General features: G+C 44.7%; 1 protein-coding gene across 1 annotated transcript in view; it reads right to left on the bottom strand.

The window, feature by feature from the left end:
• The window catches only part of LOC126203131 (UDP-glucosyltransferase 2-like), a 105,983-nt gene extending 81,204 nt beyond the window's left edge, over nucleotides 1-24,779 (bottom strand). The window contains exon 1 of the mRNA XM_049937378.1: nucleotides 24,656-24,779. Coding sequence (XP_049793335.1) covers nucleotides 24,656-24,661 — 6 coding nt within the window. The 5' untranslated portion in view covers nucleotides 24,662-24,779. The remainder of the gene's footprint in view (nucleotides 1-24,655) is intronic.
• Nucleotides 24,780-25,141: the final 362 nt, after the last annotated feature.

Here is a 25,141-nt window from a genome sequence, read left to right as displayed (position 1 = left end):
ATGTGTACAGGAGTGTGGCCCGAAGCAGTTTTTGTGCCTGAAAGGCGCTCTCAGTTTCGAGTAATAAGGTACCGTTACGCAACCTGGTACAGGATTTGACAGATCCGGCTATGGCATCGACGCCCTTCTGGATAACGAAAGGGTTGACAGAGGAAAAATCCTTTCCGTCCTCAGATCGAGAAACGACGAGGAACTGTGGGGCAGGCGGTAGTACTTTTGTCACTGGTAGCTGGTCACGTTTCCGTTTTTGGGCAGAAGTCGAGAGAGATGGAGTGAAATCCATTGCGGAGAAATCCCCCATGATTGCCAGCGTCTCCGATGGCGCGCTCCTTCCTTGTGGGGACCCTCTCAGAGGGCACTCCCGCCTTAGGTGAATGTTTACATCTCAGGTCACACCTCCCGAGAAACAGACGGAGGGACCAATCGGCATGGTCAGAAGGTATCAGCTCAGGCAATCACCCCTCCCCGGGCCTGGCCTTTACCAGGGGGTACGCGCGTGCCTTACATGTCTACCCAGGGCGGGGAATTACGCGTTACCCCGTCACCGGCTACGCGTGCGAACGCGTGGGTCGGCCTTCAGGCGCGCACAGGGAGGAAGGAAGAAGAGGAAAAAGGAGGGAGAGAGAGAGAGAGAGAGAGAGAGAGAGAGAGAGAGAGAGAGAGGACAGTGTCTCAAACGCCGAGGCGGAGACCAGAGAAGGCAAGGAGAAGAAGGCAATGAGAAGGCAAGGAGAAGAAGGCAAGGAGAAGAAGGCAATGAGAAGGCAAGGAGAAGAAGGCAATGAGAAGGCAAGGAGAAGAAGGCAATGAGAAGGCAAGGAGAAGAAGGCAATGAGAAGGCAAGGAGAAGAAGGCAATGAGAAGGCAAGGAGAAGAAGGCAATGAGAAGGCAAGGAGAAGGCAAGGAGATTATGCAGGGGAAAGAGTAAGGAAGACAGTGAGGTGGAGAAGAGCAAAGAAAGGAACCAACCAAAAAAAAAGAAGAAACGAGAAGTGAAAAAGCAAAATGACCGCAAATAGAGGTCGTGGAACCGTCCGTCTCCGGACGCAGGCGCTAACTACCCCCTTGAGGGGGAGGGACTCCTTTTAGTCGCCTGTTACGACAGGCAGGAATACCTCGGGCTTATTCTCACCCCGGACCCGCAGGGGGAGTAAGGAGGTTGTCTGCTGGATCCCAAGAGGTCAAGAAAGACGGAGGGCAGGACCCAGCGGTATGTGCGTGGGTGACGTCACAAAACGCGTGGGAGTGAAGTGAAGACCGTTTTGCGTGGGAAAGCCGGCCGAGGTGGCCAGCGGTTCTAGGCGCTTCAGTCCGGAACCGCGCTGCTGCTACGGTCGCAGGTTCGAATCCTGCCTCGAGCATGGATGTGTGTGATGTCCTAGTTAGGCTTAAGTAGTTCTAAGTTCTAGGGGACTGATGACCTCCGATGTTAAGTACCATAGTGCTCAGAGCCATTTCAACCATTTCTTGAGCGAGAGTCGAACCGTCGCCTCATACACGTTCGTCTTACGAAGCTCAAACGCTGACCAATTAACCATCATGAACTCTGAAGTTTGACACCTACTCACAGATACATAAGCCGCATAATAGACGTGTAAATCTTCTCTTGCGATGTTCCCTGAATTGTCAGACTAGTGCACTTTACTACTTGCACGTTATGTTGTTTTAATCGCCTACTACAGGGGTACAAACTTTGAAGTAAATCCGTGAGGCCAATCTCGTGCCGTCCCTTGTCAGGACATACTGAACTGTGCCAGATGATGTGACTCGATTAGAAGCCGTAACATTATCGCCCGTCAAACATACCGCCGAAGGAGGTGAAACTTTCCGGTATGAAAACAGACCCAGCTGCACTGCATTCGTATTTGGAGCACTTCGTCCAAGTGAAATTCAAAATTTTCGCGTCGAATTAGATGTCCGAAGAGATTTCGGGATTGCAGTCGGTCGTCTTCGTCAGTCTTCGATGGCTCGCTTGAAGACGGCTGGCAGGTGTCCAGTTGAAACATCGTGCAGTGAAGTTTACGACGACCGGATGCAGTCCCGATATCTCTGCGAGCGCTTTGTCCAAATTGCTGTCCTGCTCGTCTGATACCAGTTAGTTATACAACTATAGCAGCCACTAACAACTAATCTTTCCGTTGTATTATTTACGGACGCTTCCGTAGTTCTCAAAGAAAGCGCATTCCTGTAGCTACATCCGTACTGTGCAAGCGAGCTTACGGTGTGCGGCGGAGAGTACTCCGTGTACCATCGTCAGCTGCCTCTTTTCCTGTTCCAGTCGTGTGTGGATACCGGGAAGAACGATTGCTGCAAACCCCGTGTTTGCTCAAACATATCTACACTGGTGCCCAAAATTAAAGCAGCAAGCCCCTATTTCCCCCGACCTGTGTCTAACTCACGATATAATCATACCTACTGTCAGACAGATGTCCGTACGATCGTGTTCGACACGGAAGATGGCGTTCCGGTCAACGGACAACCACGCCAGCGATGACATCAGGGCACCCATCAAACGTGGGAGTATTTGTCGAGTAGTCACAGACGGTGCAGTACGGCACAGAGAAGACGCCTACCAGACACTCTGCAGCGGAGAGGCTTGGCAGGAATAGAAGCAGGACAGTGGCAAAACTGATGTGGACAGATGACTTAATGTGAATCTGTGTCGTTTCTCGGATGTGGCGACAGTTTGTAGAGACCGAAACTGTATCCCAAAGACCAGGACAGAGCCAATCACGTGTGACATCAGAAAGAGAAGACCGTTATTTGGCTGTAAGGGCACGACGGTACCGCCTTAGTGCTGCACGGTAACTGGCATGTGATCTCGAGGCATCCACTGAACGTGTTGTATCGAGGCAAACGGTGTACAGAATGATTAGGCAAAGTGGTCTTTATTGTCGGAGACCTACTGTATATGCAGTCTCTAATTGGTCTCGAGAGTGAGTCTCGACGTATTCGTTTCTGGAGGAGACGTGGGACAAGGTTTTGGGACCCAAACATTGTGGAAAGGTGATAACTGACAACCTCAGCTGCCGACAGGTGTTGCTGTTATACCTCGATGTCCACATCGAGGTATAACAGCAACACCTGTCGGCAGCTGAGGTTGTCAGTTAGCATTTATTCCAGGTAAAAGCTGCACGGTCATCAACAGTAACTGTTCTTTCGAGAACAAGTTACTGTCTTCGCATATATTGTGGAAAGGGATCAATATCGAGAAGGATCCCTAATGGTGTGGGTAGGGATTATGTTGACCACTACAACACCTCTCCACGAAATTGTATGGGTGAATCAGCAAGCTTGAACTGCTGTCATGTATCGTGACGAGACCTCGGGACCTCAAGTGGTGGTGTTTCGACTTGCTGTGGACCCAGACTTCGTATTGATGGAGCTCTATCTCTTAGAGCACGGCTGGTTGATGTTTTCTTGGAACATACTGCATGAATGGTGTGGCCTGCTCGCTCTTCCGATCTGAATCCCATACAGCACACCTGGGATGCGCTAGGGGGACAGGGAGCATCACCTTAGCATCCACCAACCAGTCTCCAAGACCTGCGAGCAGCTCTGCAAGAAGAATGGGCGTTATTGCCTCAACATGAGACTGATGACATCATTCACAGCGTGCCTCGGTGTCAGACCTGTATTGCTGGAAGAGTGGTCAGACCCCATACCGAGCACATTAATCAGTTGTCTGAATGTGTGTGCGCGCAAATACCTTAATTTGGAAACAAAACGCAGAACATTGTCGTCTACTGTTATATATGTTGCAGTTGCTCACGTTCTGTATTCTTTACATTGTTTCTACTTAACTAGCACCTGTTTCTACTGTTTTGTGGCAAAATTTGCGGTTGTTGCTATAATTTTGGAGACACCTGTGTAATTTTCCCTACATGGTCTTCACGCAAGATATACTGGTTGACTCTTCTAGGAACGAGCGCCCTCTGGACTTTAACAGTAGACCGTACCGTGATGCAGGAAGCCTTTCCTGCAGCGTCTGCCACTTGAGTTGACTGAAGCACCTCCGTGACGCTTTCGCGCTTACTCAGTGAACCTGTAACGAATCGCGCTGCTTTTCTTTGGATCTTCTCTGTTTCCTCTGTCAATCGTATCTGGTACGGACCCCAGACTGACGATCAATATTCAAGTATCGTGCGATGCAAACTTCAGTTGCAATTGCTGCTTTGCACATGTGCGGCTTTTCAATCATTTGGCTTAAATTAATGTTGCTACAGTGCAGTATAGTGATTAATTCACTGACATAGAAATGGAAGAGAATTTAGATGAAGATGAAACGGGAGATACGATACTGCGTAAAGAGTTTGACAGAGCACTGAAAGACCTGAGCCGAAACAAGGCCCCGGGAGTAGACAACATTCAATTAGAACTACTGATAGCCTTGGGAGAGCTAGTCCTGACAAAACTCTACCAACTGGTGAGCAAGATCTATGAGACATGCGAAATACTAACACGAATTCTTTACAGACGAATGGAAAAACTGGTAGAAGCCGACCTCGGGGAAGATCAGTTTGGATTCCGTAGAAATGTTGGAACACACGAGGAAAAACTGACCCCACGACTTATCTTAGAAGAAAGATTAAGGAAAGGCAAACCTACGTTTCTAGCATTTGACACTGTTGACTGGAATACTCTCTTTCAAATTCTAAAGGTGACAGGCGTAAAATACAGGGAGCGAAAGGCTATTTACAATTTGTACAGAAACCAGATGGCAGTTATAAGAGTCGAGGGGCACGAAAGGGAAGCAGTGGTTGGGAAGGGAGTGAGACAGAGTTGTAGCCTCTCCCCTATGCTATTCAATCTGTATATTGAGCAAGCCCTAAAGGAAACAAAAGTTAGGAGTAGGTATTAAAATCCATGGAGAAGAAATAAAAACTTTGAGGTTCGCCGATGACATTGTAATTCTGTCAGAGACAGCAAAGGACTTTGAAGAGCAGTTGAACGGAATGGACAGTGTCTTGAAAGGAAGGTATAAGATGAACATCAACAAAAGCAAAACGACGATAATGGAATGTAGTCGAATTAAGTCGGGTGATGCTGAGGGAATTAGATTAGGAAATGAGACACATAAAGTAGTAAAGGAGTTTTGCTATTTGGGGAGCAAAATAAGTGATGATGGTCGAAGTAGAGAGGATATAAAATGTAAACTGACAATGGCAAGGAAAGCGTTTCTGAAGAAGAGAAATTTGTTAACATCGAGTATTGATTTAAGTGTTAGGAAGTCGTTTCTGAAAGTATTTGTATGGAGTGTAGCCATGTATGGAAGTGAAACATGGACGATAAATAGTTTAGACAAGAAGAGAATAGAAACTTTCGAAATGTGGTGCTACAGAAGAATGCTGAAGATTAGATGGGTAGATAACATAACTAATGAGGAAGTATTGAATAGGATTGGGGAGAAGAGAAGTTTGTGGCACAACTTGACCAGAAGAAGGGATCGGTTGGTAGGACATGTTCTGAGACATCGAGGGATCACCAATTTAGTACTGGAGGGCAGCGTGGAGGGTAAAAATCGTAGAGGGAGACCAAGAGATGAATTAACTAAGCAGATTCAGAAGGATGTAGGTTGCAGTAGGTACTGGGAGATGAAGAAGCTAGCACATGATAGAGTAGCATGGAGAGCTGCATCAAACCAGTCTCAGCACTGAAGACCACAACAACAACAACATATACAGTATAAGCAAGGAAGAGGCAGTATATTGAGATTTTTAAATATTGGTCTACAAGATATCCCATGTGAAGAAACAGCACACCAGTTTCGTTAAAAAACAATTTTTAACGCAACTAATGTGCTGTTTCTTCAAATCGGCATTCTTCAAAAACAGTTGCTGAAACTGATTATAAAAATCTAAATGACAAGATTGGTCTTTATGGTGGGCGGAGACGCGTGAGGGGAAATACTGACTTGGCACTACCATCAGAAACTACAGCGTTTAACTCCACCACGCTATTTTGACACTACAAGTGCTAGGTCGCTGGCGTTTGCAAATGGTTCAAATGGCTCTGAGCACTATGGGACTTAACATCTGAGGTTATCAGTACCCTAGAACTTAGAACTACTTAAACCTAACTAACCTAAGGACATCACATACATCCATACCCGAGGCAGGATTCGAACCTGCGACCGTAGCGGTCGCGCGGTTCCAGACTGTAGCGCCTAGAACCGCTCGGCCACAACGGCCGGCCTGGCGTTTGCAGAAATGAGGAAACGGACGTCGACATGAAGTGTTGCGGACAAATCCGATATGTCACGGAACAGAAGGACGCACCCATCGGACACCTTTCATTGTGCCACTTACAAGCAGATACCATTGTTAGCAAAGTGGTTACTGTATCGCCAAACGTGAACGTGCATCGTTTCCTTTTCCATTCTTGCTCTGAGGGGGATAAGTAGGCTGTCAGCTTGCTGATGTACAAAACATCTATTAATAAATCAATACTTACATACACAGCTGTAAAACTGGCAGTATATTTACAATGTGCAACCGATTTTTTGTTGTTGTTAAGTCCACTTATATCCGTCGATGTATCGATAATATTCTTTCGATATCTCGTTGGCCGCTAGTGGTATCTTTTTAAATATCGATGAATCAGATTTCTGATATTTTAAAAAATATCAAGTTCTACTACAGACCAAACAACAACAACAACAACAACAACGAAACGTCATCCTCCATCCCCTTCGTCCCCTCCCCTGACGTTCGTACTGTGCTGAAAGCGACTTACGCATTATGATCACAGTCGACCTCTGCTACAACTGCAGATAAGAGCAGGGTTGTAGAGAAAGTTCCACTCTGATGCGTTATCAGGTTGACCAGTATGTGTGTTAACCGCTTCACTCCTCAGATTGTCAGCTCGTATTATACTTATCAGTCGCCAAACAAGACACTTGCCGCCAAAGGAAACTTGTCACTACCTTTCGCAACTGCAGTAGTAATTTGCCTTGTCCCTCATTCGGACGGCAGATTCAGCTGTGCTTTACTTCTGAAGCTCTTGAAAGCATTTTTAAGACTAGGTAGACACCTGCCCCCCCCCCCCCCCCCCTCTACCTGTAATTCGCTAACACTACCCGCCTGCATAGGAGACAAGAAAGCGGGGTCGTCTCGATGCCGTTCCAGAGGACTTAGCTGCGCGCAGGCACCACATTTAATAATCGTCAAATTCTGTCGTTCCCAATCCACAATACGGAATGTGCCGGCGGGTGTGGCACCAGAAGCTTTCTCTCCTTATCTTCTGTTCCATTCGTTGGCGCTACAATGGAAGAAGTAATCTTGCTACCTTCCCGTAGTACGCAGATCTGATCTGATTTTCCCCGAATACCAGAGACATACGTAGTGGGCAGTGTGCTTTTTTTTCGTCTTACTGGAACGTGAGCTCTTTGATTTGTGAGGCTAATACTCTCCACGATGCACAAAGATACCTTCCTCTACTTTTCCTTTACGTTTATGTTTCCCCTTTTGGTTCGCTTCTTTCGTTCTCTCTTTCGTTATGCTTCTCCGTTAGTTTTACGCCCTTTTATCTTCCCCAACTCCTTTTGGGAACTGTTTTCCCTTGAGACTTGTTTACATGAGGGAAAAGCGACTGATGACCCTGTAGTTTGGTCCCTTTCTACCCCGACCAACCAACCGAAAGGACTTTGTAGCGTCTACCACTAGAGTTGACTTAATATTTCTGTGTAAGTAAGAGCATATGGTCTATCAGACCAATTGTATGATTGGATTGAAGAGTTCCTAGATAACAGAACGCAGCATGTCACTCTCAATGGAGAGAAGTCTTCCGAAGTAAGAGTGATTTCAGGTGTGCCGCAAGGGAGTGTCGTAGGACCGTTGCTATTCACAATATGTATAAACGACCTTGTGGATAATTTCGGAAGTTCACCGAGGCTTTTTACGGATGATGCTGTAGTATATCGAGAGGTTATAACAATGGAAAATTGTACTGAAATTCAGTAGGATCTGCAACGAATTGACGCATGGTGCAGGGAATGGCAATTGAATCTCAATGTAGACAAGTGTAATGTGCTGCGAATACAAAGAAAGATCCTTTACCATTAACTACAATATAGCAGGTTAGCAACTGGAAGCAGTTAATTCCGTAAATTATCTGGGAGTAGGCATCAGGAGTGATTTAAAATGGAATGATCATATAAAGTTGATCGTCGGTAAAGCAGATGCCAGACAGATGCATTGGAAGAATCTTAAAGAAATGCAGTCCGAAAGCAAAGGACGTAGGTTACAGTACGCTTGTTCGACCACTGCTTGAATACTGCTCAGCAGTGGGAGATCCGTACCAGATAGGATTGATAGAAGAGATAGAGAAGATCCAATGGAGAGCAGCGCGCTTCGTTACAGGATCATTTAGTAATCGCGAAATCGTTACGGAGATGACAGATAAACTCAAGTGGAAGACTCTGCAAGAGAGACGCTCAATAGCTCGGTACGGCCTTTTGTAGAAGTTTCGAGAACATACCTTCACAGAGGAGTCAAGCAGTATATTGCTCCCTGCTACGTATATTTCGCGAAGAGACCATGAGGATAAAATCAGAGAGATTAGAGCCCACACAGAGGCATACCGACAATCTTTCCTTCCACGAACAATACGAGACTGGAATAGAAGAGAGAACTAATAGAGGTACTCAAGGTACCCTCCGCAACACACCGTCAGGTGGCTTGCGGAGTATGGATGTAGATGTAGATGACGTCGCGTCGAATAAACACAGCTACGACGAAGATCTCCTCTGAAATGTCGGATTAACAGGACATCGAGAGGACATCATATTTCCGTACTACACCAAAGAACTAGTCTGGAAAGAGTTTTGTAGGCACGTTCTTTCGTTGGTGGTGTTATAGTCCCTTCGAATTTCTCCCCGTGGCTCGATTTACGCTGTCGTTCCATATTACACCGCTATGTGCTGATACTCCTAGATACGTGGCGGCAGATGGTGGTTCCGGCGAAGACACATCCAGTCGACGATTTCGGGTCGATTCGCCAATTTACGCCCACCACACACCATTACACTATTGATGCTGAGAGTTCAGTTGCCACTTATTCACCTACAAGTCTTTCTCGCAATTTTGTTCAAATTTTCTAACGACCTAATCTCACCGCGTGCCAATAGACTACAGTAGCCAATACATTGTTCGCCAAGTCATTTACATTCGTTGTAAATGGGAGTAGCACAGTCACACTTTCAGGTAGCCCATACGCAGTTATCTCTAATCAGACGGACGAAGTTTTGCTAGTTCGAGAGCCTTCACGTTCCTTCCCTAAGATTCCAAAAACACGTAGGTTGCTTACTAGGCGGCTAGTATACAGCTGTACTGAAGGCTTTCCGTTAGTCAAGAAGGGCGGCACGAAACCTTGCTTTGCTCGTTTCAGACTATCTCGTATAAGAGGTAAAAAAGCTGTCACGCGATCGGTGCTTCGGTAACCCGTGTGCAGTGCACAAGTAAGCATCATCGTATTCACTGTACAGACACCAGTTCCCAAAGCGTAGTGGAAGGCAATTTTCATTCATTCATTCATTCATTCATTCATTCATTCATTCATTCATTCATTCATTCATTCATTCATTCATTCATTCAGTTCCGTCGATAAGGAGAGCATTCCGGAATGTAGAATGAATGGAGTCAACAGGCAGAATCAACCACGGCTTGCTACTTCTATAACATATTACCGGGCAAAGTAGTCAAGTTAAGGTACTCCCATATTTTAAGCTATGTGGCAATACATGGAAATGCATAGAAATGAGTGATTATAGTCCGTAACAATTGAAGTGTAATACACAATAGTTCAATTACCTTAGGATCAAATTAAGTAGGCCACTTTAAACAATTCAGTTTTCACAAAGTGACAAAATGGCCACTTTTCTCGACATGGGCTTGTTTATTGTAAAACGTGATTCGAATTTGACAAGCAAAAGTCAAACTGTGCTCGTCAACACAAGTTCATGGGCCCAGAGGGAGCCAAACGGCCACTAAATCCCCTGCTCTTCTGGCCCGGAGTCTGAATATTTTTCTTCGCAGTACGAGGCTCGATCGAAAAGTGACTGAAATTTGTTTTTATTACAGAAACTTTATCAACATCATGTCTGTCCCGTTGAAAGTAATCCCCTCAGATATCACACACTTGTGCCAGCGCTTTTTCCAATCTTGGAAGCACTTCTGGAACCCACTCTTCGTTATGATGTTCAGCTCCTTGAGCGATTCTATTTATCCCATCAGTGGTGGCAAAACGACATCCTTTCGTGTTTCTCTTTAGCCGCAGCAATAGAAAGACGTCGCAGGGGGGTTACTTCCAGCGAAAACGGTCTCTGAGGCACTCTAAAGGGCTTCTTTTCTTTTTTTTTTGCCAAAAAAATCACGAACATGCACCCAGTGTTAGCGGGAGCGTAATCATGAGGCAATTTCCACGAATAGTTTTGCCACAATTCTCATTGTTTTCTTCGGACTGCTTCACGCAAGCGGCGCATAACTTCCAGGCAATATTATTGACTGTAAAGGCAGCAACTTACATAGATTATCCCATTGTAATCTAAGAAAACAATGAGAAGAACCTCAAATACACTACTCTTGCTAAACCGGCCATTCCTCGCACATATCGCTGCCGGATTAGCAGAAGTGCCGGATTGTTGAGAGTGTCTAAAATTTAGTATAAACTATCAAATCAAAAGATACATTCATTTGTACAAAAAACTTAGTCCTTGAGTGTGTACACGCATATTACTATCACTCGACATTCACTATGAAACATGTCCCAAAGTTTAAGTTGTCTCCATGACGTTACGCGACGGTGGTATGCTTTATCACACAACGGCTTTACAAGCATTTCATACGTCCTGCCATGTTTCTGATTGTAGCATAATGTGCAGTTTGAGATGTCCTCATGTCCTCTCCTCCTATGTTCTCTTTCTGAGTTTCATCGTAACTATCCTGCGAGCTTACGATTACCTCTTTTCTGCTGAAGTTTGGTCATAAATAGTTGCTCGTCCAACACTGTTATCAGCAACAATGGTTTTCTGCGAAGAACCTCAGTTCAGTTTATACCTAACTTCGAGTTTCTGCTTGAGGTCCAGCATAATGAGTTTCCTTTTAGAAACCTTTATGACGATCTGTAAGGAAAGCCACAATTTCAAAATGTACGGGAATGTTGAACACTACATAACAACATTGTTGCAGACGAAATTTAATTATTGTAGGCGTCATTTCAGGTTGAACGACTAGAGGCTGGAAGTGTGCCAGATTACTGAGAGGCCGGAATATTGAGGGCCGTATTAGTGAGAGTTTAGTGCACAACTGAATTTTTTTTCGGTCTTGGCTCTACAGGCTGTTTCCATTGGGACGATTGGGCTTTGGTTTCGACGTCATGGCCGTATACTCATGTTTCCTCACCTGTTATAACTTAGTTAAGAAGTTTTGGATCGTTGTAGACTTCATTCAGCAATTCGTGAGAGATTACGCGACGTCGTTTTTAGCGGAAATTCAACAGCTTCTGAACAAACTTCGGAAAAAATTGCTTGGCATGAGCAAAACGATATGTCGACATCTTCAGCAACCTCGGCGATTTTCCATACTTCTTTCAAATTGTCGTCAGTAATAGACGTGCTGTGGCGTCCAGGGCGGTTGCCGTCTTCAACGTATTCGCAACTCTCTGAAAAGTTTACACCACCAGTAAACTCTTGGCTTACTCAGAACAGATCAGCCAAAAACCAGTCAACATTTCGAATGCGCTTATTACATATTTCAAGAAAAATTTAATGAAAATTCTTTGATCCGTCTTTCTCTAAACTAAATATTCGCCAAGCACTCGAAAAGACGTATAACAATTCCATAGTCAGCAATAAATTAAATATTCGAAACAGCTGAAAATGCAAAGGCATATCAGGAACACGTGAACCAACAACAAATTTGCAAAACCGATGTATAAAGTCACCGAAACTTAAAAAAATCCGGTTACTTTTTGATACATCTCTAACATGCACTTTCTGTCTTCATCGTTGTCAAAGAAAGCTCGTCTAGGACTGGATTTCCTGTTTTCCCACTCTTTTACTGTCTTTCTTCTCTTCGGTTGCTTTCCTTTTTGCTTATTTTTACTTTCTTTTTCTTCTCTTTCTTTATTTGCCCTAGTAGGTCAGTGTTATAAGGACTTACTGTATCGCCGCAGAGGCGTTTCGGTCGCCGCTGTTACGTTTTCCTCCTACCCGAAGTGACCAGAAGCCACCGCCTAAATGGAAATTTTTCTCGCATTGACATCATTGGAGTTCATAGCAGAGACACTGTAGTCGAACTGCAATTGTGACCCCAGTTCTGGGGTCTCTGGTGTGGGAGGTGGACCTACCTACTACGAAAAAGGACATGATAATTTGGGTGCTATTTACATTTTGTACAGAAACCAAATGGCAGTTATAAGAGTCGAGGGGCATGTAAAGGAAGCAGTTGTTGGGAAGGGAGTGTGACAGGGTTGTAGCCTCTCCCCGATGCTATTCAATCTGTATATTGAGCAAGCAGTAAAGGAAACAAAAGAAAAATTCGGAGTAGGTATTAAAATCCATGGAGAAGAAATAAAAACTTTGAGGTTCGCCGATGACATTGTAATTCTGTCTCAGAGACAGCAAAGGACTTGGAAGCGCAGTTGAATGGAATGGACAGTGTCTTGGAAGGAGGATATAAGATGAACATCAACAAAAGCAACACGAGGATCATGGAATGTAGTCGAATTAAGTCGGGTGATGCTGAGGGAATTAGATTAGGAAATGAGACACTTAACGTAGTAAAGGAGTTTTGCTATTTGAGGACCGAAATAACTGATGATGGTCGAAGTAGAGAGGATATAAAATGTAAACTGGCAAGGAAAGCGTTTCTGAAGAGAAATTTGTTAACATCGAGTATAGATTTAAGTGTCAGGAAGCCGTTCCTGAAAGTATTTGTATGGAGTGTAGCCATGTATGGAAGTGAAACATGGGCGATAAATAATTTGGACAAGAAGAGAATAGAAGCTTTCGAAATGTGGTGCTACAGAAGAATGCTGAAGATTAGATGGGTAGATCACATAACTAATGAAGAGGTATTGAATACAATTGCGGAGAAGAGGAGTTTGTGGCACAACTTGACAAGAAGACGGGACCGGTTGGTAGGACATGTTCTGAGGCATCAAGGAATCACAAATTTAGCATTGGAGGGCAGCGTGGAGGGTAAAAATCGTAGAGGGAGACCAAGTCATGAATACACTAAGCAGATTCAGAAAGATGTAGGTTGCAGTAAGTACTGGGAGATGAAGAAGCTTGCACGGGATAGAGTAGCATGAAGAGCTGCATCAAACCAGTCTCAGGACTGAAGACAACAACAACAACAACAAGTTTGGGTGCTTAGGGGTGCTGTGAATGCATATAGCGTAACTGAGTAGCTGTTGTTGGCACCTGATCCATAATGGAGGGACTGCAGCCCTGTGGGTAGGTTGTTCACAGGGCTAGTTCGAAAGACTCCCGTTGCAAGTCGGACCCCACAGTTGTGTACCGGGTCCAGTGACCACAACGCTGAGGGCTAAGCCGAACCATATGATGAACTCCCATAATCGAGACGGGACAGGAAGAGGGCTTTGTAAAGCTGCAGAGGGGTAGTGCAGTCTGCACCCCAGATCGTTTTACTGAGGCAGCGAAATGTACGAAGGTGAAGCCAGCACCTTTGCTCAAGCTGGCAGATATGGGGAAGCAACATTAGCCAGGCATCGAAGACCAGTCTGAAATGTGGCAAGTCTCCATCACATAGAGCAATTGGTCGTCGCGGTATAGTTCTGGTAGTGGGTGAACACTACGACTGACAGAAGTGCATGTTGGTAGTCTTTGCAGCAGAAAACAAACCCATGGGCCCTCACCCATAACTGCATCTTTCAAATGACGCCCTGCAATCGGCGTTCAGCGACACCCACACTAGCGGAGCAACAGTAAAAGCAAAAATCGTCGGCATAGAAGGAGGGTGACACTGAAGATACAACAGCTACTGCTAGACCGTTGATGGCCACTAAAAAGAGAGAACACAGAGCCCTGCAGGACCCCATTCTCTTAGATATGAGTGGTCCTGTGGTAGCCATCAACTCGGGCCCAGGAAGTATAGTGAGACAAGAAGTTTTGGACAAAAATCTGTAGCAGGTCCCAGAGACTCCACTCGCATAATCCTTTTTGCTGGTCGGAGAAGACAGCAATAGGGCGTTGCTGTCGGTCAAAAGGTGTTGGGATGGCAGACTCCAGGTAAACCAAATTGTCAGCAATGGAATGACCTTGGCGAAAATCGCCTTGGGATGAGGCCAGAAAGCCCCGAGACTCAAGGACTGAACACAGCTGCCAGCTCACCATGCATTCGAGCAACTTACAGAGAAAATTGGTGAGACTAATTGAGTGGTAGCTGTCCATCTCTATGGGATGGACAGTTCATTGATAGGTGTTTGAGCATTTGCTTGCGGATGCAGTCTTTCCTGGGGCTGTATCACGGCAAAGGGCTAGGGCACTGAAGAATTCCCGCTCACTGAATGGAGCATTATAAGGCTCCACGTGGTATGTAGAGAAAGATAAGTGCAATCGTTCCCTCTGCTCTTTAAGGACAAAGGCAGGTTATGAGCATAATGCAGAACAAAATGTTCGGCTACCGTATTTGGGTCAGTGAAAACACTACCATTCAACAAAATACCAAGTACATCTGTAGAGGGCTGGCGTCCATAGAGGCGTCTGATTTTTGCCCAGACCTGTGAAAGTCGTGTAGGTTGTCCAATGGTTGAAATGTAAAAATCCCTGCATTCCTGCTTCTGTCGTTTTATGAAGTGGCAGACCCAGGCAAGGAGCTTTTTATTGCAGTGCGGTGTTCGATCGATGGACGGAGCTTATGGCATTTGAGAACCTGCTTGTGGTCTTTAATGACCTCTGCCATTTCCTAGGTCCACGACAGCACCACCTCCTGACTGGGGGAGTCCCAAAGAATGGCGGATCGCTAAGTCGGCTGCTAATACAATGACTGCTGTTGCATTCTGGACAGACTCATCACTGCTTCCATTTACTGGGGAGCTCAGAATGACAATGGAGCAAAAGTATCCCAGGCTGTGTGTTGGAGAGCGCATATAGGTGGGCGCCCAGGGGAGTGATGCAGAAGGAGGAGCAGGAATATTGGGGAAATTGTCGCTACCACACAGGTCAAAATTGACTCTCCAGTGGATGTCTGGGAGAAGACCAGGGCGGCAGATAGGGAGATCAATGTCTCAATAAGTTTCATGTGCCAGCTGAATTGAGTGGGGGTACCAATATTCAAAAGATAGAGGTCGAGAGGTGCAAGTAAGTTTTCAATGCGTTTACTGCAGCCAGTGATCGTGATTTTAACTCACAAATGATTATGGACATTGAAGTCGCCTAGGAGTTAAAAAGTAATAGTTAAGAAACCAATGCAGAAAATTGGTTCTGAGGCATTCCACCGCTGGGAGGAAGATAAACATTACAGATGGTGGTGTTGTTGTTGTGGTCTTCAATCCTGAGACTGGTTTGAGGCAGCTCTCCATGCTACTCTATCCTGTGCAAGCTTCTTCATCTCCCAGTACCTACTGCAACCTACATCCTTCTGAATCTGCTTAGTGTATTGATCTCTTGGTCTCCCTCTACGATTTTTACCCTCTACGATGCCCTCCAATACTAAATTGGTGATCCCTTGATGCCTCAGAACATGTCCTACCAACCGATCCCTTCTTCTGGTCAAGTTGTGCCACAAACTTCTCTTCTCGCCAATCATACTCAATACTTCCTGATTAGTTATGTGATCTACCCATCTAATCTTCAGCATTCTTCTGTAGCACCACATATCGAACGCTTCTATTCACTTCTTGTCCAAACTATTTATCGTCCATGTTTCACTTCCATACATGGCTACACTCCATACAAATACTTTCAGAAACGACTTCCTGACACTTAAATCTATACTCGATGTTAACAAATTTCTCTTCTTCAGAAACGCTTTCCTTGCCATTGCCAGTCTACATTTTATATCCTCTCTACTTCGTCCATCATCAGTTATTTTGCTCCCTAAATAGCAAAACTCCTTTACTACTTTAAGTGTCTCATTTCCTAATCTAATACCCTCAACATCACCCGACTTAATTCGACTACATTCCATTATCCTCGTTTTGCTTTTGTTGATGTTCATCTTATATCCTCCTTTCAAGACACTATCCATTCCGTTCAACTGCTCTTCCAAGTCCTTTGCTGCCTCTGACAGAATTACAATGTCATCGGCGAACCAAAGTTTTTATTTCTTCTCCGTGCATTTTAATACCTACTCCGAATTTTTCTTTTGTTTCCTTTACTGCTTGTTCAATATACAGATTGAATAACATTGGGGAGAGGCTACAACCCTGTCTCACTCTCTTCCCAACCACTGCTTCCCTTTCATGCCCCTTGATACTTATAACTGCCATCTGGTTTCTGTACAAATTGTAAATAGCCTTTCGCTCCCTGTATTTTACCCCAGCCACCTTCAGAATTTGAAAGAGAGTATTCCAGTCAACATTGTCAAAAGCTTTCTCTAAGTCTACAAATGCTAGAAACGTAGGTTTGCCCTTCCTTAATCTAGCTTCTAAGATACGCCGTAGGATCAGTATTGCCTCACGTGTTCCAACATTTCTATGGAATTCAAACTGATCTTCCCCGAGGTCGGCTTCTTCTAGTTTTTCCATTCGTCTGTAAAGAATTCGCGTTAGTATTTTGCAGCTGTGACTTATTAAACTGATAGTTCGGTAATTTTCACACCTGTCAACACCTGCTTTCTTTGGGATTGGAATTATTATATTCTTCTTGAAGTCTGAGGGTATTTCGCCTGTTTCATACATCTTGCTCACCAGATGGTAGAGTTTTGTCAGGACTGGCTCTCCCAAGGCCGTGAGTAGTTCCAATGGAATGTTGTCTACTCCGGGGGCCTTGTTTCGACTCAGGTCTTTCAGTGCTCTGTCAAACTGTCCACGCAGTATCTTATCTCCCATTTCATCTTCATCTACATCCTCTTCCATTTCCATAATATTGTCCTCAAGTACAGATGGTACAGTCCTGAAATGTCCTTACCTCAACAGCCACAGCCTCCAAAGTTGTATCAAGAAGCTAAAGTTCACTATATACAGTTGAAAACATATGTGCAAACTCCACCTGATACCGTATCATAAATGGCATGATTCTTAAAATATCCCCAGTCGTCATGAAGGGCAGGTGCCCATGTTGCTGGAAACCAAGTTTTCAGAAGAGAAATGCAGAAAGAAGAGGAGCAGCTCAAGCAATGTCATAGCTCAGCCAGTGGTGTAAAAAAAATACAATTCCACTGGAGAATCATTCTGTCAGTATACTGTGTGGGCATGGAGCGACGGAGGCAGTTTATGTCCCATGGTCATCTGCCATCGCTGGTTGAAAGGATACACTATGCACACACTCAGACTCTGAAACAAATTGTGTGGTGCGATCTGGAGCTTCAGGGCCCGCTGAGATCGCTGCCACATCCATAGAAGCGGAATAAGTGGGATCTAGTGGCGTGGGGGCCACTGGAATTTCCTTCATCTTGGGAGGCTTCTTTCTTTCTGTTTTAGGGGGTTTGGATGACTGGGAGGGCTTCTCTGATTAGTTTCAGGAACTGATGAAGAGTTTGTAGCCCTTTGACCAGTAGTCTGGAGCTCCTATCTGTGGTCGGTATCCATTTGCAGACCAGCAAACACACTGGGGGGAGTGTACCGATGGATGCCTTCCTGGCGTGAGAAGCCAAGCGATGGTGACACACCTCCAGCTGGGAGATGGGTAACAGTGTCTCTGGGGGGTGGAGGGGGGAGCCATTGCTCCCAAAGTGGGTGTGAGGGAAGCAGCATAAGGAGAGTTGTGTGGCCCTGGAGATTCACTGTAGGGACCATAGCAGGCTACTGTCTGCAAAAAGTGACATTGTCATAGTTGTAGCATATGACACTTATGCATGCAGGATGTAGATGCTCATTCTTTTTCTTGACCTCTTAGTATGTAAGTATGTTCAGAGTCATAGTCTTGTATTTTCTCTCTCTTGAAAGACAGTGCAGTTTAGTGAGCAGTCTGAATGGTGCTCTCCACAGTTGACACAGGTGCGAGGGGGGCTGGGGGGGCTGGGGGGGGGGGGCAAGAGGAAACTCCGTTTGCAACGGTTCATCCACAATCCCTACAGACAGAGCTGGTGGAGGCATGTGCCCAAATTTCATGCATTTGAAGCACCATTTTAGAGGGGGGGGGGGGGGAGGTGGGAGCGGACACATGGTTTCATGTCATATCGGGTACCACCACCTTGACCTTTTCAGGCAACAAGTCACCCTTAAAGGCCAAGACAAAGGCCCCAGCAGCAGCAACCCTGTTGTCCTGTGGCCCCTTACCAACATCATGAACAAAGTGTACACCCCATCATTCGAAATTGGCATGTAGCTCGTTATCAGACTAAGATTTGGCCACCATGGAAAATTATGTCTTGAACCATGTTTAGACAATTATAGGGAGTGATAATCACCAGATTGTTATCCTGCTTGTCACATGCAAGCACTGTGTGTCTGGGCAGGGGATGCTGCTTCAATCAAAATTGTCCCACTCTTCATTTTGGAGATGGTTTCAACTTCCCCGAACTTGTCCCCTATAGTCTCTACAAAGAACAAAGGCACTGTGGCCAAAAAAGAATTCCCATTTGTCCTCGTGCAAACCAAGCATTGTGGTTAATATTTCGCTGCTTGCCGCTTTGCCTGACATTCTTCCCATAGCATAGCCAGGACAGGAATCCTTTTGGGGTGGTATCTCTCTGCATTGAACAAGTTATTTCCTTGTGAAGAGACTGCTGGGTCCATATGACCATGAGCTGGAGAAAGCTTCATCCACTTCATGTGCGAGTTGTTCACCATGGTGCCACCCATTCCAGACTGGGGCTGTCCCCATGGACTCTGCCCTGCCTGGCCAGCATTCCAGTGCCTGGAGACCCCATGCCCCATCACTTGGGGCACATACTCCTTGGCATACATGGGAAAGTTTCAGATCAGCCACAAATAAAGCGATCTCTGTGTGCTACAACTGTGCAGGTACTTTACCACCCCCCCCCCCCCCCCACAACAGTATGACTACCACGCTGGGTTTTGGATGTACTAACTTACTGGAAAGGAAGGGTGCTCAGATGGAAGGCACAAAGATTGAACAGACACACATTGGGCAGCCTTTCCTGTACGATCCATACTTCTGAAAAATTGGGAAAAGTGGTGGCAGGTCAAACTCAACAATGGGAAAGATACATCCATTAATGAAAATCCATATAGAGCGCCAGAAGTGAAACTGAAAACTAGGGTCCTAAACCATGTACCAGGCCCACATGTGATCTACACCAGAAACACCATCCACTGGAAAGGCAGAGGAAAAGAGGGGTAGTGGATGTATAAGCCTGCAGCACGGAAGTGAGAGACCTCTGGGGTGAACGATGGGGGAGCTTCCTTAATTGGTTCATGGGAATGGGTATCTGACCTAAGTAATATTTGTTCATCAGAAATATATTTTATATGTGATATGAAATGCGATGGGTGTTCGATAATTAATGCTAAACATTTCTTTCTCACCCAGTTTCAGTTAAAAAATGTAGAATTTCTTGTGGGACATCGTGGAATATCTACAGTTTGATGAAGTTCTAATAGGTGGCGGGGCTATACATGGCCTTCAAGATGGTGTCTGTAACGAAGACGCTTTCGAAGCAGAGAGCTGCCATTGAGTTTCCTTCGGCGGAAAACCAGTGCATCGCAGATATTCACAGATGCTTGGAGTATGTCTACAGAGACCAGGCAGTGAAGAGAAGCACAGTGAGTCATTGGGAGAGACGTCTGTCATCAATGCAACAAGCTTGCGCAAACCGAATATTAAATCATTAGAACAAAAAGTTTACATTTTTATCGCAAGTGCAATGTGGAGTTAAATGATTCTATTCGTAATTGTAAAAGCTGGGAAGAATTCAGTTTTGTCGAATACAGCGCCACCCACCACGAATGGAAAAAGTGTTTCAGGTAAACACTAGCTTATTTTAGCTGTAGAAGCCGAACACGTAATAAAACTGGGTATTTCCAATTGAAAATAAAATCTTCTGGATCTCAGAACTCCAGTCAAAATTACGTGAGATCCTTTGGAATTTCACCACCAAAACTTCAACACATGCGAATAATCATGAGAGTACAATGCGGAAGAATCCGCTACCCTGGGTCCCAGTCAGTAAGACTGGGTAATAGGCCTGATCACCTGATTCCAGGGTTGGTTGATTTGGGGGATGGGACCAAACAGCTAAGTCACTGGTCCCACCGTGTTAAGGCAGGATGGGGAAGAAAGTGAGCTGTGGCCTTTCAGAGGAACCACCCCGGCATTTGCTGAAGCGACTTAGGGAAATCACAGGAAACCCAAATCAGGATGGCCGGACGCGGGTTTCAACCGTCGTCCTCCCGAATGCGAGTCCAGTGTGCTAACCACTGCGCCACCTCACTCGTTGGATTCCAGGGGATCAGGTATGTCATGAACAGGAGAATTGGAGCTACTTAAAAACCCACAAAACTGAGAATATTTTACATTGGAACACTCAACACGAACACACTACTGAAACCAGGTAAACTGAAACAGCTGATAAACACCATGGATAAATTCTGTATCAAAATTGTGGCAACACAGGTAACACGATTCTCAGACGAGAACCACTTTGATCCTTGAAAACTGCAGAATACTTATATACAAGTGGAAGCCAGTCATAACTACCCCGGGAAGAAATCTAGAACAGAATTTGTAGCACACAGATCGATACTGGACTCAGTAATACACTTCAAACTAGTAAAAAAAAAAAAAAATCAACACTCACGATACGATGAGGAAACAAAGCATATATACTAATCAAAGCACATGCCCCACAAACTACAATAACAAAAAGCCACATGCGATAGAAAATTTCTGGGAAGATGTGGAAGAAACCAACAATTCACACGAAGCACAGGGAAGTTTTACTAGGGGATTTTAATTCCCAATTATGCAGGGAAAGAAAAACCAAAGACAACACACGGCTGACAAGTGGACAAACAAGAATGGGGAGAACCTGGTAAACTTTTGGAGGAATTTCGACCCGAAAATCATGTCTACGTAATTACAGAAACTACACAAAATACGAACTTTCAAATCCCCCTGCTACGTTCTTGGAGAATTTCAGACGGACCACATTGCAATGTCCATGAGAAACACTAGAGAAATTATGAATGAAAGAACAAGGAAAGGACTTTTCGAATTCGACCACCACCTACTCCAAATTAAATCGAAACTTATACCCAGTAGGCAAATCAAGAGAAAAGATTTTTCCGAATAGAGATGGAGTACTTGCAACGAAACAAGAAAGGAATAATAGAAAAATTGAGGAAATCGACAGTAATGACTGGACAGAACTGTCAGAAAATTAAGGAACTGATAAAAGTGAGGCAGCCGCTGAAAAAAAGGGAAACAAATGGTGGAATGTGACGTGCGACAGAGCAACGGAAGACAGAATATAAACTTCGAGAAAATTTAAGTCATAGAACAACCGAGAAATGCGAAGAGTTCAACAGGATACAGAAGACCACTTCGAAGATGTCATGAAAACAACAAATTGAAAGAGAGAAGAAGACTTCAACAAAAATATACGAAATTTTCACAGAACATTCAGAGAAAATATTACAGGATACCAATCACCGAGCTTATGCTTCAAAAAACAAACCCGAAAAAATGTGGAATATTAGCACAATACTTCGACACACAACTAAAATGTGATAAACCAATGCTGATCGTACAGTTCGAGAAGCCAGAACTCAACCTCGATTCCAAACGGCGAACAGACGAGATTATGAAAATAAAGAATCACTGAAAAATAACAGCACTTTTAAAAGATGGACTGATTGCGGAAATCTGGAAATCAAACCAGGAACACAACAAACCTAAAATACACAGAACCATCGAAAACATCAGGGAAACAAATGTACCAGAAGAATAGAAGTCAGGGATAATACACCCTCTACACAAGACAAGAGACAAAACAGATCCTAATTACTACAGACGAATTTCACTACTGCCTGTGAGAGACAAAATTCTATTAAAAGCCCAGTTAAATTGGGTAGAGCTTCAGATAGATCCACAGATAGGACCACAGAGGGTTCAGAAAGGGAAGATAATGCAGTGAACAGATCTGGTGCCTGAGAATAATATTAACAGGAAAGTCCAAGCACACCCACTAAAACATTCGTCGACTTCAACAAGCTATGACTACATAGACTCTTCAACACATTGTAAGAATTGAAGGTGGACAACAAAACCAGAAAGCTAATCCAGTAAACATTAACGGAAATACGGAAGCGTCCGATCTAACCCGTCGGCTTTGACCCATGACGTCACAAATATAGCGGAAACGACAATTCCAATATGGCGGATATAGAAACGTTGCATACGTATCACAAAGACGCAAACACATAGAAAAACAACACACACAAAGGTTTCACAAGAACAATCTGCTAACATTGATAGCAAACAAAGATAATAATAAACAAGTGGTACTCAAGGCCAGGCAAGGGGGGGCTGCGCCCCCCCCCCCCCCGCCGCCAAAAAAAAACTCCCAACCTAACCTCGTATTCAGGGCTACGCTACAGATCAATGTGTAGGTCAATCAAAAGATAAAAAAAAGAAGCAAATAAAAAAAAATAAAAATTATTGATTCATTAGACATAACGAGTAGCGACAAAACATATAGACCATAAAGATTGAACAATCTAATGGCAAACTGATAAAAGCCTCATAGACGACGTTAAAACAAAAAGTACAGTAAAAAGGTAAACTATATATTACAGGCCCTAAAACTCCTACTAAGGTAACGTCAACGAGGCAACATCTACAAACACGCCACACTCACAAACCAAACTCCGCGCCGTAATGACGTCACACACCACAACACCCTTACGTCACGGGTCAAAGCCGACGCGTGAGATCGGATGTTTCTGTTGACCCACATTAACGAATAGAAAAATCAAAATTAAAGTTTATGGGAGAGAGCTCAAGCATTCGAAATTAAGACAGGTGTGAGCCATGGAAATGGTCTGTCGCCCATTATGTTTCATTCTGTTTTGGAGGAAACCATCAGGGCGGGACAAAGGAGTCAATGGGGTAAAGATGGGGAGAGACAAGGATAGAACTGTCAACATAAAACACCTAGCCTTTGCTGATGACACAGCCACCATAACAAAGAACAGAACAGAGGCCAAGGAAGCTCTAAATACACTACACGAAATCGCAGCCAAAACAGGACTACAAATGTCATATGAAAAAACGCAATACATGGATACAAAATCCACAGACACCCACTGTTAACGAAGTATGGAAAGATAACAACTAGGAAATTTGAAATACGTGGGCGAAATTATACAGAAAACAGGAAGGTGACATTCTGTGAATAAAGGATCACAAATTTACAAAATGCATACAAACTTAAACATATCCATTACAACAAAAGAGCATTTCCATCAATGCCAAATTAAGACACTATAGTACAGTAGACTTATCAGAGGCCTTGTATTCCTCAGAAACATCAATCAAAGCAAGAACGAAAATCATGGAGACGGAAAACAAGAGGGGAAGTACTTAGATCTACGAGCCAAACATCACACATCAGCAACAGCAGACAGACTGCTGTAACACGTCAAGTAAGCATAGGATTTATTTCATTTTACAGTATACTAGCATACCCGACAATGCTTCGGAATAGCTAAATATGCATGGGAATTGGATTTATGTCAATCTCCTCCTCCTCCTCCTCCTCCTCCTCCTCCCCCCCCCCCCATCTCCCTGATCTTAAGCCTTATTTATCCCAGCTGCCGGTTCTCCGCTTCCACAATTTATTTTCGCTCCCGTGTAAACGCACAATCTTTTTTGAACTTACTTGGATTGTCAGTTTACGCCTTGTCTTCAAAATATTCGACTAATATGGACGAGATGACTGATTGTCCAGTGAAGGAGAATCAGAAATATTTGAGTACGAAACTGTCTAATCTACCTCTAATACTTAAGTGAGAGAAATGGCGATTGTCCTAACTAAATCAAAAACTGGAATAGCTGTTTTACAGATGCCGTATTTAACTGGGCTAACAGATCGGCTTCAGACCTTAACATGCAAACTTGACAGCGGAAAACAGTTTCCGATATCCGGTTTCCGTCTTTCGGAAGAAGGGTCGCACGTAAACGTAGTGATTGTCTCTGATTAAACCAAGGAGGTTAGATCTCTCCTGGCAGCAAACAGACGAAGATCTTTCATCGCGTCCTTTGATCAACTCCAAGGCGAGGCGCTAGATTTCATCAAGTAAATCTAATGAACGGCAATATGTGATAAAAGTTTCATGTTGCACTACGCGAAATAAATATTTGAAGAAGCGAGTTTGTCAATGAAATTGTTTAGTGTAATACAATCCTGCGCAGCTAAACCGTACGGATTAATAACGTTGGTTGACTAGTTGCGGTGTGGCCAGGAACATACAGCCATTATTTTCGTCGCAGTAACAGAAAAACAAAAGTGAATCTGGCAGCCAGTGCTACCAACCAGAGTTATCGATGTCCTGTACGAGACTCACCTTCATTTCGCCAGCACGCCGCGCTGCGTGTAGTGCACAAGACAGTCGCGACCACACCACTTCCACGCGCACTCGCGCTATCTACGACACCGTGCGGTTCCGTGTCGCCGGCCACAAACACGGCAGACTGCAGCGCTGCGGCGGATACGGCCGGCACCTCGGTGTCCAGTCACCGGCGCCGTTTCGCCAGCGCGCCTCACGGTCAACGTGTGTGCTCTCCGCTCCCAACTGGTTTCCCACGTTGCTGGCTGTGCGGCGGCGGATGAGTTTAGGGCCATACACACGCGCCAACCGACCGACAAACTGAGCGTGTGTCTGTGTTTTAACCGACCTACCGACGAATAGTCCTCATCGGGATGTCGGGCGGGCAGGATCACCCGACAGCCGAACCTACCCACCACTTCACCTGGTATATTGTCTCCTGTGTAGCGCTACCCAACAAAAGTTCGTGTTTTGTCACGGCGCCCAGACTTAAATGCTCTTCTA

The sequence above is a fragment of the Schistocerca nitens genome, chromosome 9, assembly GCF_023898315.1.
Source record: "Schistocerca nitens isolate TAMUIC-IGC-003100 chromosome 9, iqSchNite1.1, whole genome shotgun sequence".
Classification (NCBI taxonomy): Eukaryota; Metazoa; Arthropoda; class Insecta; order Orthoptera; family Acrididae; genus Schistocerca; species Schistocerca nitens.
The sequence above is the reverse complement of the archived record's forward strand: the minus strand, read 5'-3'. Positions and strand labels throughout refer to the sequence as shown.